Source organism: Penicillium canariense, assembly GCF_028826845.1.
Source record: "Penicillium canariense strain IBT 26290 chromosome Unknown utg000007l_segment0_segment0, whole genome shotgun sequence".
Lineage (NCBI taxonomy): Eukaryota > Fungi > Ascomycota > Eurotiomycetes > Eurotiales > Aspergillaceae > Penicillium > Penicillium canariense.
The window spans coordinates 2,196,189-2,210,432 of NW_026622734.1; the positions used below are offsets into that span (position 1 = coordinate 2,196,189).

The 14,244-nt window shown below is 54.9% G+C and overlaps 4 protein-coding genes across 4 annotated transcripts; 1 reads left to right on the plus strand and 3 right to left on the minus strand.

Annotated features, from left to right (window-relative positions):
* Window positions 1-1,008: 1,008 nt before the first annotated feature.
* Window positions 1,009-4,386, plus strand: N7482_009818 (DUF1708 domain-containing protein; the record flags this gene model as incomplete). Its single annotated transcript, XM_056691942.1, has 5 exons — window positions 1,009-1,201; window positions 1,292-1,449; window positions 1,509-1,602; window positions 1,674-1,902; window positions 1,962-4,386. The coding sequence occupies 5 exons, from the start codon at window positions 1,009-1,011 to the stop codon at window positions 4,384-4,386; spliced, it is 3,099 nt and encodes a 1,032-aa protein (XP_056539648.1).
* Window positions 4,387-5,476: 1,090 nt separating this feature from the next.
* On the minus strand, window positions 5,477-6,427 carry N7482_009819 (ThiJ/PfpI family protein; the record flags this gene model as incomplete). The annotated part of the gene is made up of 3 exons (XM_056691943.1): window positions 5,477-5,868; window positions 5,954-6,191; window positions 6,350-6,427. 3 exons carry the CDS (start codon window positions 6,425-6,427, stop codon window positions 5,477-5,479), a joined length of 708 nt encoding a protein of 235 aa, XP_056539649.1.
* Window positions 6,428-7,066: 639 nt separating this feature from the next.
* Window positions 7,067-9,252, minus strand: N7482_009820 (putative sucrose transporter; the record flags this gene model as incomplete). Its single annotated transcript, XM_056691944.1, has 7 exons — window positions 7,067-7,968; window positions 8,031-8,390; window positions 8,451-8,522; window positions 8,572-8,638; window positions 8,698-8,951; window positions 9,015-9,040; window positions 9,155-9,252. 7 exons carry the CDS (start codon window positions 9,250-9,252, stop codon window positions 7,067-7,069), a joined length of 1,779 nt encoding a protein of 592 aa, XP_056539650.1.
* A 2,079-nt stretch (window positions 9,253-11,331) lies between these two features.
* N7482_009821 (glucose-6-phosphate dehydrogenase) lies at window positions 11,332-13,264 on the minus strand (the record flags this gene model as incomplete). Its single annotated transcript, XM_056691945.1, has 7 exons — window positions 11,332-11,444; window positions 11,519-11,890; window positions 11,949-12,336; window positions 12,386-12,583; window positions 12,657-13,007; window positions 13,072-13,092; window positions 13,175-13,264. 7 exons carry the CDS (start codon window positions 13,262-13,264, stop codon window positions 11,332-11,334), a joined length of 1,533 nt encoding a protein of 510 aa, XP_056539651.1.
* Between the last annotated feature and the right edge of the window lie 980 nt (window positions 13,265-14,244).

Sequence of the window (14,244 nt, forward strand, 5' to 3'; positions counted from 1 at the left end):
CGATCAGCTACCTCCTGGCTACCCGATGGCGGGACCAGTGCACCAGACTTCAACCAGTCGCGCAAGTATACGGACCAGTCGCCTCATGATTGGTCTCCGCATGTTGGACCAGTCACCTCGCCACGATAGCCGGAGGGCATTGCAGGCATTGCAGACATAGGCGAGCCCAGACTAGGCTGTCAGTGCCTCTTCCAGCAATAACGCACTAAAGTAGCTCATGGGCCCGAACCCTGGCTCGCGCAACCTGGTTTGGAGATGATGATCGCCAGCGGTATCATCCACTCTCCGCACCACTCCGCCCTATACGTACAATAAACTTGCCAATTCAGCCCTTCACTTCTTTCCTCCCCCTAATCATTCTAATTCTATTTCCTTTGTTTGATTCTCTTTGGGTGGGGTCTCCGGTGCCCAGCTTTTTCGTGTCGGGCGGTCTCGACCCCAGTTCCAGTGTCAGTGCCAGCTCGCTACTTTTTGGTAAGTCCAATCCTTCCCGCCTTACCCCTGAAACTTGCCGGCACTATCGCATCGCGAATTTCCTCGCGACCGTTTTCTGTCTTGTTTTGCGTCTCCTGCCATCGTCCCTCCTTTCCCTTTTTTTCATTAATTCTGTTCCCTCGCGGTTGATCCTCCACCCTACACTCGCTCACTTTCGCTCTGTCTGAGCACAGACGGATTCCAGACCAGGGGATCCTTTCCTTTTTGCCTGAGCCTGCTCCGGGGCTGCAGGACATCCCGGCCTGGCTCTTTTATCCTTGCTCGCTTTCGTTCCCTTCACTTCTTGTTTCTTAATTATCCGTCGGTTCTCTGCATCCTGGACCCGGTTCATTAGGAGAATCCCCCCGCGGGCTAATTGTTTGTCGACCCCGCTGCAGAAAGGCCCAGAGAGGAAAAAAAAAGTACCTCCTTCTTTCCAATCCGACGAGAGCAAACCGACGAGAGCCAGCCGTATTCTAACTGCGACAAAAAAGATTTCCCAGTTATAGCGGTCGCGCCCACCCTCACCCAAATATGCCGGCCTTCTTTTCGCGCGTCTTTCGCAGCAAAGACGCCAATGCTACCCGAAAGCAGGCCAAACCCGCCGCCGCCGCCGACCCGGGCCCTGCGAAGCCGAAATGGACCGATGCATGGCAGCGAACAGAGGTGGCCCCCGAGGAGGTGCAGGACCTCATCCGAGGCTGTGCGCATGAATTGAAGGCTCGAGGTGGGTGAATTGGAATCCCGTTCCCACATGTGGTGGTGCAACGGCTGCCATGCGCATTCTCCGGATTGCTGATCATTCGTCCGATCTTAGCTCTTGATACCCCGTTCCTGCTCCTGCCTTTTCGTCCGAGTTCCGATCCCAGCGCCGCCCGCACGTTCATCCGAAACTACTTCAACCAGTCCTTCGAAAAGGGGGCGCCCGTTAGTGGAGATGCCTTGATGCAGGAGCTGCGGTTGACGGAGCCGATGGTAGGGAATAATCGTATCTCCGGGGGAAGAATGCCCTGACTAATCCTACCGGTGGATAGGTCCTGTGCAGTGTCATGAAATGGTGTTGGAGTCGACTGACTGGCGGTGTGGTTACATGGGAGGCCTATGAACTGTTCAAGGTTGGCGAGCAAGGTACGAACTATGCGCCCCCCACCACAACCCCCTAGCGGAGGAAGGGACATACGCTGAAACCTCCATGTTAGACTCGGATCTGGCCCGCGATGCCTTTTCCACGTTCATTCCCATCAGTGTCGACTCGGATGCCCGCACCAAGATTATCTTCGACTTCTTCGACCTCCTAGCCGCTATTGCGGCTCACGGCAAACTTAACGGGCTGGGAGGCCGGAAACTCTCGCGATATGCCGGATGGTGGGCTTTCGAGCACACCGATACCGGTAATGGCTTCGAGGCTTCTTACAAGAATTGGGCTGCGTATGATGATCCCATTGTCTTTGTCCTGCCGGATACTGATGAATACTGACTGCGTACAGTGCTGCCGACGCAACGAGTCACTTGTTTTTCGCTTATCTTCGCTCCCTCTCGCCCGATGTTCCCCGTGGTGTCACTGGCATTTCCTCGTTGCCCATCTCTCTCCAGACTCTGGTGGAGGCTACCGAATACCCCCCCGAAACGCCGACGTTGCTCCAGGTCACGACCACCAAAGTTGTGATGATTGTAGATACGGTCTCGCCCACACCGTTCTCTTTGCTACGTCGCGCAAAGAACTTCGAATACGGTGACGACCATTGGCACCTGCAAGAATTCGCCGACTATGAAGACCCCATCAAGGCCCTGACAGATGAATGTCTGCGCGTATTAAAATGTATTTCGTCCACGAATGAGTCCAGCGTGTCGAGCTCCAAGCAATCGACCAGCCTGCGCGACGCCTCCTGGTCCCGCTTCGAGGATATTGGATTTGGCGGTGCCATTGACTCGGACCAGGAGGATGAGGAGAATAAGCCGCCGCCGTCGAAAAGTGAGTCCCTCGGCGGTATGAGAACCGCACCTCAGTCGCAGGGTGGAGATCTGGGCCGCCCCACAACTCCATCCTGGGCAGACTTTATGTCGTCGGGCTTCGCGGACGAAGCTAACCTCAAGGACCGAGTTGGCCCATTACTGCTGCCGCCAGATAAGGTCCTCCCGCCGATTGCTGCCACCCGCGGCCAGAGCTCGCAATCGCACAAGCGCAGCTTGGACGTCGAGCCCTCCCTCGAGCCCGCCGAGTTGGCCAGCATCAGTACTCTGGATCTAGATGATTCGTTCTGGTGGGTTTGGATTACCAGTCTATCCGCCGATGAACCCGGTGTTCGCAAGGCTGTGTTCGGCCGTTGCGCCCTCCTTGAGACTCGCATTCGGGATACCAAATGGCTGGTCCTTGAGGAGCAGGTGAAAGGTGCTGCCCCCGAGCCGGAGGCTGGCGCCCAAATTGTCGAGAAGAAGCGCTTCTTCAGCTTCAGCAGCCGCAAGGGTGGCGCCAAGCTGGGCCGCCGTAAGTCGTCGGCCAAGAAAGTGACCTCAATTGAAGAGTCGTACAAGCGGTCCAACAATCAGGCCCCGCAGAGCAAAACCAGTATTGGACCTGATCAGCACAAGAGGATCCAGGCTGCTGCTGCTGCTCTTCAGAGGAAGCACCGCGAGCAGGAAGCGGAGGCCCGCCAGACTCGAGGTGGCCCCGGCGATGACACGTTCTCGACCAAGACCAACTCTGTTTTGACGTTGCAGCCGGCTATCGTGAACGAAGCCTCCTCAGCGATGAAGTGGGCACGCAACTATGACAAGGATGCCTTCCGAGCTGCCTATCTGAGCAACACCCGCGCCGGCACTGGCAATGTCGGTGATGGTGGTGCCAATGATGAGGCCCCTGCCCCGACGGCCGAGACGCCTGTCACGCCGCCTGCTCCTCTCCCCACCAGCACCTCCAAGATGGGTCCGACGCCGCCTCCTAAAGAAATCGGCGCCCTGGCTACACCTCTGCCTCCTTCCCCCGAGCCCGCCAAGGAGGCTGTTCCTGAAGATGACAAGAAGGACCACGCCAACACCGTGGCCGTCGAGGATCCTGCTGACTCTCAGCCCAAGCAGTCAATTGATGATAGTGGCAAGAAGCTCAAGAAGAAGACGGGCAACACCGGCTTCAAGAACATGTTCGGCGCCAAGAAGAAGGCCGAGCAGCCTCCCATGAAGAGCACTGGTGCTAAGGAGTCCTCCTCGGTGGCTGCGGCGCGCGCCGCCCTGGAGGCCAAGGCCAAGGAGTCCCAGGACTCCAGCTCCCCTTCTCCGCCCAAGCCGAATGTTATTAGGAAGAAGCCTACCCCTGCCGCTGCGGCTCAGCCCACCCCTGCCCCGGCTCCGGCGCCCGAGACTGAGAAGCCTGTCACTCCGCAGCAGAATGTGGAGCCCGCGCACGAGGAACCCCGGGTGCCTTCCCAGGTAATTCAGGGCAGCGGCAGTCCTCCCAAAACCCGCCGCGCCGTTGAGTACGACGCCCTCTCCCGCGTCGACACCAACGAGGCCAATGCCGCCGACCAGGAATTCTCCAAGTTCGACCAGGGCCCTCTGGTCGAACAGCCCGCCTTCGTCCCTGAGGAATCGCCCGTGAACACCCACCCCAAGGAAGCTGAGCTTCCCAAGACTCCGGCCAACGGGCATGGTCACGGTCACGACCTGAAGCCCGAAGTCACGACTGAGCCCGACACCAGCCGATTCGCTGGCACGGAGGACCGGTGGGCACAGATCCGCAAGAACGCGGCCGAGCGCCGCGATGTCCCTGTTACCAGCGAGGAGCCCGAGGCGCGGACCAGTCAGTCTGAGCGCACGGATGAAGGCGATACCAGCGGCGAGGAGACCATTGAGTCGCGTGTCGCCCGTATCAAGGCGCGTGTTGCAGAGTTGACCGGTAACATGGAGGCCTCGCACTAAAACAATACCCCAAAAGCCCACCTGGCAGAATCTCTGTCGTTTTTTTTCTCCTATGTCGTCTTCTCCCTTGACCTTGTCTTCCTTTTGACTGCCTTTCTTCGCGCCTCTTGGCACAGCCCGAGACTTCTTTTTCCTACGCCTGTTCCAGCATGCCGTTCTTCTCTATGCCGCCAGACCTCTGTTCTTCGCGTTTGCTTATTGAGCCCCGGAGGTATGGTCGACCACATATAGTCCCTCTGCCAGGGCCGCCCGGAGTGACGTCTGGTTCGCCGCCCCCTATCACGGTTTAACGCGAACGGGCGAGGGACCAGACCGACGAAACGCCGCGATACGAATAACGGATTTTTTGGGTTGCGATTCTCCCCCCCCCAATTTCTTTTCAAACTGTTCCTCGTTTCTATTCTGTTCTTATCTCCATTTCCGCGAGCTCCCATTATTACTTTCCCGTCCAGATGGTCCACACGGCGTCTGGACATAGATATCCGGTTCCCCGAACCCTATTTACTACCCCTTTATCGCTAGTGTCTTCTGTCTATTGTCTTTTCTATTTACCCTCCGTCGTCTCATCTATGCCGATGCCGATGTGGGCACTCTTATTGACTGCCTTTCTGCTTCTGCTGTGTCTTCTGTTTTTTTTGTTCTTGCTCTATTCCCCTTTTTCGCTACTGGATTCTTTATGCCGGTGAAGCTTGCTAAATATCAATATGATCTGGATTGAAGAAAGTTGAATCGTTGGGTTCCCAAGAGTAGGGGAGTAGAGCTCGAAAGGCTAGGACAATTGATCACCGAATAGGGTGGCCGTTAGACCCAGGCAGGTTCTTCCACCTCATTATTACCGCCACCGCAATGCAATTGGAGTCTAATCAGAAGAAACTTTCCACTTGTGGGGACTCGATGCCCAGTGGCACACTAGTTGCAGCCACGCGGTGTGCAACAACATCACGACCATAGTGAAAGGCCCCAGCTATCGCGATGTTCGCAATCACAAATACGACACAACTCATATAATCAAAATTCATTTTCATCAAATCACTATTCACTACCTCAATCCCATATGGGATGACACATCCCGTCGCTTGTCAACAGGACCCTAAACCCCCAACGCCTGCAGGATTGCCTGCCCCACTCCCGTCGCGCTCGCCGGATTCTGGCCGGTAATCAACACTCCTCCAACCCCCGCCGTCTTCGAAATAACCACCTTCTCGCCCCACGGCGCATCAGCCTTGACATACCCGCCGCCCGAGACCTTCTGCAGCTCAGTCTCCAGCATGAACGGCATCGCCGCCGACAGTTGCGCCTGGTCCTCCTCCTCGTTGGAGAAGCCGGTCACCGTGGCGCCGGAGATGAGAGGCACGCCGGACGGGGCGGTCGTGTTAAGGAAGACGCAGGGTCCGTGGCAGACGGCTGCAACGGGCTTTTTGGCTGCGGCGAAGGTCTCGATCAGCGCGATGGAGGTGGGGTCCGTTGTGAGGTCGAACATGGCTGGATGCGGTGTTAGTTAGGTGGTTGTTTCACTGGGCCTCGCCTCGACTCGGCTCGGATGAAGATCAGGAAAGAGACTACTTACGTCCGTGTCCGCCTACGTAGAAGAGGGCGTCGAATTCGTCCGCGCGCGCGAGGACATCCGATAACTTGTGCGTGTTCGTCCACAGCGCCTTCTGCTCTTCCAGGAAGGTCGCCGAGGTTGGGTCGGACTTGAACATCTCAACTGAGGCTGGGTCCAGCGGGGCCTCGCCGCCCTTGGGCGAGGCGATGGTCAGGGAGACCTTCTTGTGGAGGACTTCATGGGGGTGGGCGAACTCAGGCTAGCGGGCCGTTAGCGATACACTGCATTCTTATAGCCGTAACTGTTCCCGGTGCGGCGAATTGAAGAGGGTCACGATGGGCGTCAGATGGTGTGCCTAGCAGGACATTCCGAGCATAACGCCCCATCTCAGAACCCCGATGGAGGGGCATTTCATACCAGATACCAGCCTGTAGGCTTTTTCAGCGAGGGGATCTCGTTCGCGGAGGTCAAAACGACGAGAACGTTCGGAGCCATTGTGTTCCGGTGTAAATTGAAGCTGTATTTGCGGGTGAGCAAGATTGTCGGCCGTGAGAAAGAGATGGTTGGAAGGTTGGGTAAGTTCTGGAAGCTGAGTGCTGCACGATATCATCATCTCGTCATTGCCCCACCTTGCACCCCCCTAATCGCTGCTTATCAAGCATTTTCACTAAAAGAAATTCGACTCCACCTCCGATGGCGGTGTGTGGAATGAGGGGCACATTGGAGGGAGTTATCCAACGAGTAGGAATGGCAATTGACGACATCTAGGGGGACGGAGGTTGGGATTGGGTGGACGTCAGCGCCGCAGGTTAAGCTACGAACCTTGGGTGGATATACTCGACACACAGGCTCAAGCTTTTCAACGGTCCGAGGCGCTACTGCTTGACAGCGATCCGGATTAATTGCAATGGTCATTAATATTATTACCTACAGTTTCGCCGAAATTACTGTATGCACACACGCCCCAAATGCCAAACTCCAATCGAGGACCCTTCTATGCGGACCTCTCTTTCCTCCCATTGTAACAGGCATGCAATGCATCGGGTATAAAGCGCTTTGTCCTGGTTTTGCTGGTTTATTTTGTATCACGTCGTAATGGCCCCTCATAAGGACCAGCCCCATCTGGAGGGCTGTCTAGGGAACATACCGCAAGCGGCGGGTCGCCTCGGCGGCGACGAGGGCGCTGATGGCGCCAATGAATAGACAGATGGAAATAGCGTTGGGTTTGTCTTTGTCCAGGTTCATCCACTGCGTGTCGGAGGAATCGCTGTCCTTGTTGGGCTGTGCGCCAGGCTCAAGAAGCGTGAAGACAATCCAGCTGATGAACGTGCCGACGAATTGCGGCAGCGTGGTATATACATTCAGCACGCCAAGGTAAATGCCAGCTAATTCCCCCGTGGATGGAATGTTTGAGGATTGGTCTTCTTCGTCGCCGTCACTGTCTGAGTCGCGGTGGTTTAGCCTTAGCACTTCCAGCTCGGTGTCGGCCGCTGAATTGCGCACACTCGCGGAAGTGATCATCGTCACACCGGAGCGCGTAGCTTGCCCTGCCATCCCTCCACCACCGGTGCCGCCGTTCATGGTCAATTTGTTGATCTCGACGCCCATGAAGGCAAACGGTGCCCAGCCACTTATGGCCCAGGGGATACCGCAGGCTGCTACGAGGAAGGTTGCAAAGGCGCGCGAGTGCGCGAGCGGTGCGAAGATCATAGTGGCGGCAAACATGATCTGCGAGATGAACCAGGCTGTTTGGAGATCCGGTCGGACGGCGGTGACAGCTTTGAGAGCCGCGGCGACGCCGGGTGGTGGCCGGGGCGTGAAACGCGAGCGCTTGGTATCTGGTGACTGGATGCAGAATGGCAGGAGGACAGAGCTAAGGAATGTGATTGAGGAAAACACGGTGAGAGAGAGACTGCCGACACGGCCGACTTCGCCGAGCATGTCAGTGGCCTTCGTGACTTGGTCTTTTGAGACTTCGTAGCGGAAGTAGGTCTCGCCGACCCAGGTGGTGCTGTAGAAGAGGAAGGGGAACCAGCCTGTTACGTGTCAGTGGGTGTCTTTCTGGAAGGAACAGTGGGGTTTATTTAGGTATTCGTACCAATCCAGGCCCAGAATTGCGCCCAGCAGATGGCCTGGATGCGAGGCGGGAGCTCCATTGTCGTTCTAAACAGTTGCGAGATGGCTTGAATCGCGCCGCCCTTCCCATCGGAATCCCTATTTTCATCTGTGAGTTCTCGGTCTTCCATGGGAATGGTTGAGTTGACCCACCTCGCTGAGATCAGGACGCGCTCCTTGACAGAGTAGGACGTCACCGCCACCGCGAGAATCAAAGAAATCGCCGCAATGACCGTCATCTGCTTGAACTGTGTGTCGCCAAGAAGACTTCCAAAGATGCTAACCGTATCAATCGAGCCAACCACGTAGCTAATCAGCTGGCCAATGGCGCACATTCTGCCCGCTGTGGGAACCGTTAGCACTTCGTCGTTTCGTCGAGCTAGACAGGAGAGAATCAACATACCCCAAGCAGACCCAGCCTGCTGCAAAGGAATCGGGAGCGTATCCACGATCAAACTGCGACAACACGCTTGGACTAGAATCCTATCAGCCTCGCTTCAACCTCAAGCGGGGGTACCACTCACCAACGTTAATAGAAAAGTCCACTGCATATATGCTGGAGACAGCCAACGCGATAGTGACTTTCTTAGCCTGTAGCATATGTCCCCAATTAGCTTCATACCTCTATACGCCAAATCACAATGTAGTACCGCACCGACCTTCTCGGGCTCCGTGACGAACATGCCAACAATCTCAGCCGTCCATCCCAGAACAATTAAGCAGAATGCCACCACGAATGAGCCAAAGACCATAAACGGTCTCCGTCGGCCCCATTTCGAGCGCGATCGGTCGGCGATAACGCCGATCAAAGGTTGGATAATCAGGCCGGAGAGTGGTCCAGCAATCCATACCAAGGAGGTCTTGGATTTGGTCAAGCCGAGTTGGAGGAGATATGGTGTGCAATCTATCCGCATGTCCAAAGTTAGCATTGTCGTCCACGCCTTCGTCAGAATTGGTAGGAACGCACAGGTCATCTCAGTGCCCCAAGTAAACCTATCCGCGAGCATAAAGTCAGTCACCGACCTTAATTGCCCTCAACAACCTTGACTCTCCAAAGGTTTGTTTCTCCCCAAAATGTCCTCTTGTCCTATCTCGGGCGATACGCACTGCAATCCAACCAAACTAAACGTCAACAGCGCCATCCGCGTAGACTCAGATCGCCCCTTGATAGATGGCGTACCCGCCCATCGTGCAGCCTGCGGCATGGTTGTTACGCGCACTGGTGCATGCGCCTTCCCTCCTTTTCACGCACGAGGTAATCGAGTCAATCGTCGAGTATTGTGGGCCAGGAGCCGAGGTCTCTGGGTAAAGACGCGCCGTCGCTAGTCGGGTCTGTGGGCCGGGCGGTGGGGTTCTGGGGTTGTCGCGAAGGCCGTTTCCTCTAGGAGATGTTCTCGAATGAATGAATCGTCACGGCCGTCAGGGGAGTAGATGGAGTCTGCGCACGAGACCCCAAGGCTGGGTCGTGCTTCTCGGACTTTGTTCGACCGGGCTCGCTAGGGGCACCTATGTCCGCGGAGCTGTTCCAATTGACTCCTTTCTTGCCCAGTCGTTCTGAGAGGGGTCTGGTCGCTAATTAGGTATCGAATTGTATATTCACCGCACAGTGGTGTCGAGCGCAGGCGGGCATGGGGGGGGGAGGAAGGGGAGAAAAAAGGACTTGGCCTGAGCGTCGTTCATGCGGGCCCCCGGGCCGCTTTAGCGCTGGGCAAGTCAGACCTAGACCCGCCCAAGGGTGCATCTCTGGCAGATGCCGATCGGGTTTCGGTTTCAGGTTGACAGCGGAATGACAGATAGAGTCTAGGCCTACCATTAAAGCTAAGGTTTACATCTACACTGGCTTTTTGTTTGTTTCAGATGTGCAACGGTACTGCGGGCTCTTTTTTGGGGTTTGTTCACGTTGGTGTTTCGCGGGGAGGAAAGAAGGGACCGACTGGGAGGCTCCGCTGAGTAATCGCCATCTTTTTATAGAAACGGGTGCCAATTTCGATATGCTTGTAAACAGGAGCCCTAATTAGGGTGTCCAAAGCATGAAATCTGTATCAAGTACTGTGGAGTAGTATAATTGAGATCTCTAAGGTACCGGAAGTCGATAACTTAAGCTCAGTCAGCATTCCAACTAAAGTTGTCGACCTCTATCTTTGTGCGCTGCAACGCATAGCATGCGCCAGGATATATGTAGCAATGACCTCTCGCTATTTGCCAAACCACGCGCTCATCACAGCGTAGTAGGTACCAACTGAAAGCAGGAAATATATTTTCAAGCGCAGAGCTCGTTAACCACGACACCTTTGGCGAAAGGACCTTCCTCGATTGACGCGCCTCTCTGTGGAGCTGTAGACAGCTTTTGTCTCGGGCACCGGTGTGTCCTTCCCCCGGCGGTGGCGACTCGATAGATACCTGGCGGATAGGTTGATTGATAGTATCAGACTTAAATCTTAACGGAAGCCACTTGTAGAAACCACCAAGCCAGAGTTGACAAGGGCCCGCGGGGTTCTGAGATGAGAGCGTCTCGCAACTCCTCGTAGACAATCAAATTCTAGATGACTCAGTATAATAATATACTCGTAGGTTGTATGCTGAAGTCTATACCTAGTAGTGTTGAAGAACGGAGTATAGAAATTTGGTCAATCTAGCCAGATTGGGAAAAGCTCTTTTCTTACTCTTTGATAGCCAGGCGCTAGAAAATGGCAAAACATACCTAAATTGTGCTCTACTGATGCTGTAATATTGAGTGAGTTGGCTTGCTTGACAGTTATTTACTACCCTGAAAGTGAAAATCAGACGAGAGCCGAAGATGACTTCATTCATCGGCACGGCATCGCTCGGCTCATGAGTCGAATGATGGGAACAGAGCAACATTCTCATCGACTTCCAATCCACATATCCATACTTGGGTTCATGAACAGAGAGCAATAGTTCGAACGTAACATAATATTCTTTCATTGCATTGCGAGCCTCAGCCCCATTCTAGGTACATTAGCTGACGCAGTTGGAGCCCGAAAAATCAAAATCCAGCACGTCACATCCCGTCACATCGCAGCCGCATCGGCGCAACCGGCTGACTGCATGACTCCCAGTACCTAACCTTAAGTTCCGGCCAGCCAGCACAAGAGGAGTAGAGATGCAAAATAGAGAGAGAGAGAGAGAGAGAAAATAATCAAAAGGAAAACGTAGCGTGAACAGAAAAGGAAAGAATTGGATTTTGTTCGCCGTCGTAAATCTCGCGTCCCATATCGTTTGTAAACAGCGCTAATGCCTCTCCCTATTCGCCCGCGAAGTCTCTAGAGTCGGTTCGGGGCAGATGTGGTCACCGGCCACTGGTAGCCAGCGGCGTCGCTGAACTTGTAGCCGTAAGAGGCGGTGAAGTCGTCGAGGACGGCGGGGCCGCGAGAGCCTGTGCAGAAAAGAGATGTGAGTATATCGAAACCGACTAGCACACAGCAGCGAGTGGGGATGCCTGGTTCTTACCGTATGGGTACTCCATGGGAATGATCTCCTTGTTGTCGTCCAGGTAGTGCAGGAGCGGAGTGAAGATACGCCAAGACGCATCCAGCTCGTCGTCGCGTACAAAGTTGGAGTGGTCGCCCTTGAAGGCGTCTAGGATCAGCGACTCGTAGGCCTCGGGGATCTTGAGGTCGGAGAAGCGGCGGCGGTAGGTCAAGTCCAGCTCGGTCACCACCGTCTGCATGGACAGACCGGGTAGCTTGGAGTTCATCTTGATGTAGACAGACTCGTTGGGCTGGACACGGATGACCAGCTCGTTGCGGGGGATGTCCTTGAAGATGCCGGAGGTCACGTCTCGGAACTGGATGCGGACCTCGGTCTTCTGCTCGTTAAGGGCTGGAGAAGAGTTAGAAACAGCGGCTGGGCAAAGACGGAAGATAGAATCCGGACATACCCTTGCCGGCCTTCAGGATGAAGGGAACACCGTCCCAACGCTCGTTCTTGATATAGGCAACCAAGGCGCAGAAGGTCGGGCAGCGCGACTCCTTCGGCACAGTGTCGTCCTCCAGATAACCGGGCTTGCTGCCGTCGAGCGAGCGGCCATACTGTCCAATAATAACATTCTTGGGCTCAATCGCATCCATCGCACGCAAGACACGGACCTTCTCGTCTCGAATATCCTCCGAGGAGAAAGAAATGGGACGCTCCATAGCAAGCAGGGTCAGCACCTGCAGCAAGTGATTCTGCATCACATCACGGATGATGCCGAACTCGTCGAAGTAACCTCCACGGCCCTCAGTGCCGAAGGGCTCCTTGAATGTGATCTGCCAGGAAATTAGACTCTATAATTCGTTGCAGCACCATGAAGCGGAATGTAGCAATTTCCCATACCTGGACGTTGTCGATGTGGTGGCGGTTCCATGTCGCATTGAAGAACTCGTTGCCGAATCGCAGGATAAGAATGTTCTTGACCATCTCCTTACCCAAGTAATGGTCGATCCGGAAGATCTCCTCCTCCTTCCAGTTGGGGTCCAAGGCCTTCTGCAGGTCGCGCGAGCTCTGGAGATCCTTTCCGAAAGGCTTCTCGACCTGTGACATGGGGCGCAGGGTGATTAGCGTGGCTGTGGCCTCGGTAACTAGGAGTGCTGGATCAGGAACTCACGATAATGCGAGCGAGACCCGACTTGGGGTAACAGTTTCGCTTCAATTGCTCGGAAACGGTAGTGAAGACACTGGGAGGAAGAGCCATGTAGAAGACGCGGTTCTGCTCCTTCGATTGCCGACCATTCTCCAACTCCTCGAGGTGCTTGTTCAGGTTGATGAACGAATCATCCTGGTCGTATTGGCCGGAAATGTAAGAGCACAGCTGACAGAACTGATCTAATTGCTCTTCAATATCCTTTGTGGGAACCTTGATGTAAGAGCGCACGCGCTTGAGGTATTCATCGTGGTCCATCTTCGTCCGCGCATATCCGACGATCTTTATGTCCTTGGGGAGAAATTTGTTGCGGAACTGGTTGGGAGTATAGGTTAGTGGGGGTGTCGCCTTGGCGATTTCTGCTGGTGATATCACATACAAGACCGAAGAGTGCAGGGAACTACATTAGCAGGTTAGCTTTTGTAACTAGAAGAGAGCCGAGAAGAGCCGGTAGCGGGGGAAAGTGGAAGGGGACCACGAACCGTCTTCTTTTTGGCGAGATCGCCAGAGGCACCGAGCACCACGATGACGGTGTCATCTTTCAACTCGATAGTGCTGGAATGAGGAACCATTGTCAGTTTGGGAACGGGCGGTCAAGTCGACGAGAGCAGAGATTGCATGGAACAAGCTGAATGGAGGGGCTGTAGCAGGAGGGAAGAAGATCGCGGGGCAGGCAGTAACAATGCGATCCTAATTTGGTCCGGAAAAAAGATTGCAGAAAAATGGGTGAGGAGGAAGATCACCGCGCTCGTTCAAGTGGACGGTCGCAGTGGGAGAGGGTGAAAGTTGAGGTGAAGTCGGCGGCGCGCTTCCGCTGCCGGAGGGACGGGAGGTGATGTCAGAGACGAGGGACAAAAGACTCACCCAGCGTTCTTGCGCTCGTTGGCCTGGGCGTTCATACTGGCTATCTTTTAACACAGCCGTGATGTACAAGGGAAGGGAGATTAATGAGACAAGGAAATAGGAGGATGGAAGAAAGGAGTTGTTGGGGAGGAGAGCAGTCCAATTCCGGCGGAGCAGGTACTTTTTAACGGGAGTCGCTCTCGCAGCTCTGGTGGTGGGGCGGATGGCTGTATTTTATGGTTTTGAGTACTGCGTGTCATTTATGACTGTAGGGTATTACTGAGCTTTCCTATTGATATTCCCCTCCTGATTTTCCTGGGTAGCATGACTTGAGTCGAGACTATATAATGATCGCCTTGGAACCTGCTCTGCCGTGGCGAAATTGCGCTCCCAACCCATATTGCTCTGGCGTTGATACTGTAGCATCATCCCCCCGCCCCCATGTTAACTCCGAATCTCCATATCCACGGTCATCACGGCCTTTTCCCCTTCCCCTTTCCGCTTTCCCCCAACCTACTTTCGTCTCAAAATTGAATGGGGGCTTGATCTTTATTTTCCTTTATTTTTCCTGCTGACTTTCCATGACCCCGCGCCTGCACGGCTGACGATGTGACTCGGGGTGCTGGTTCGGGGCGAGGTGACGTGCAATGTGAGCTGCACTAGCCGGCCCCTCACAACGCCCCCTGGCCGATCCAATCGAAGCGCTCAG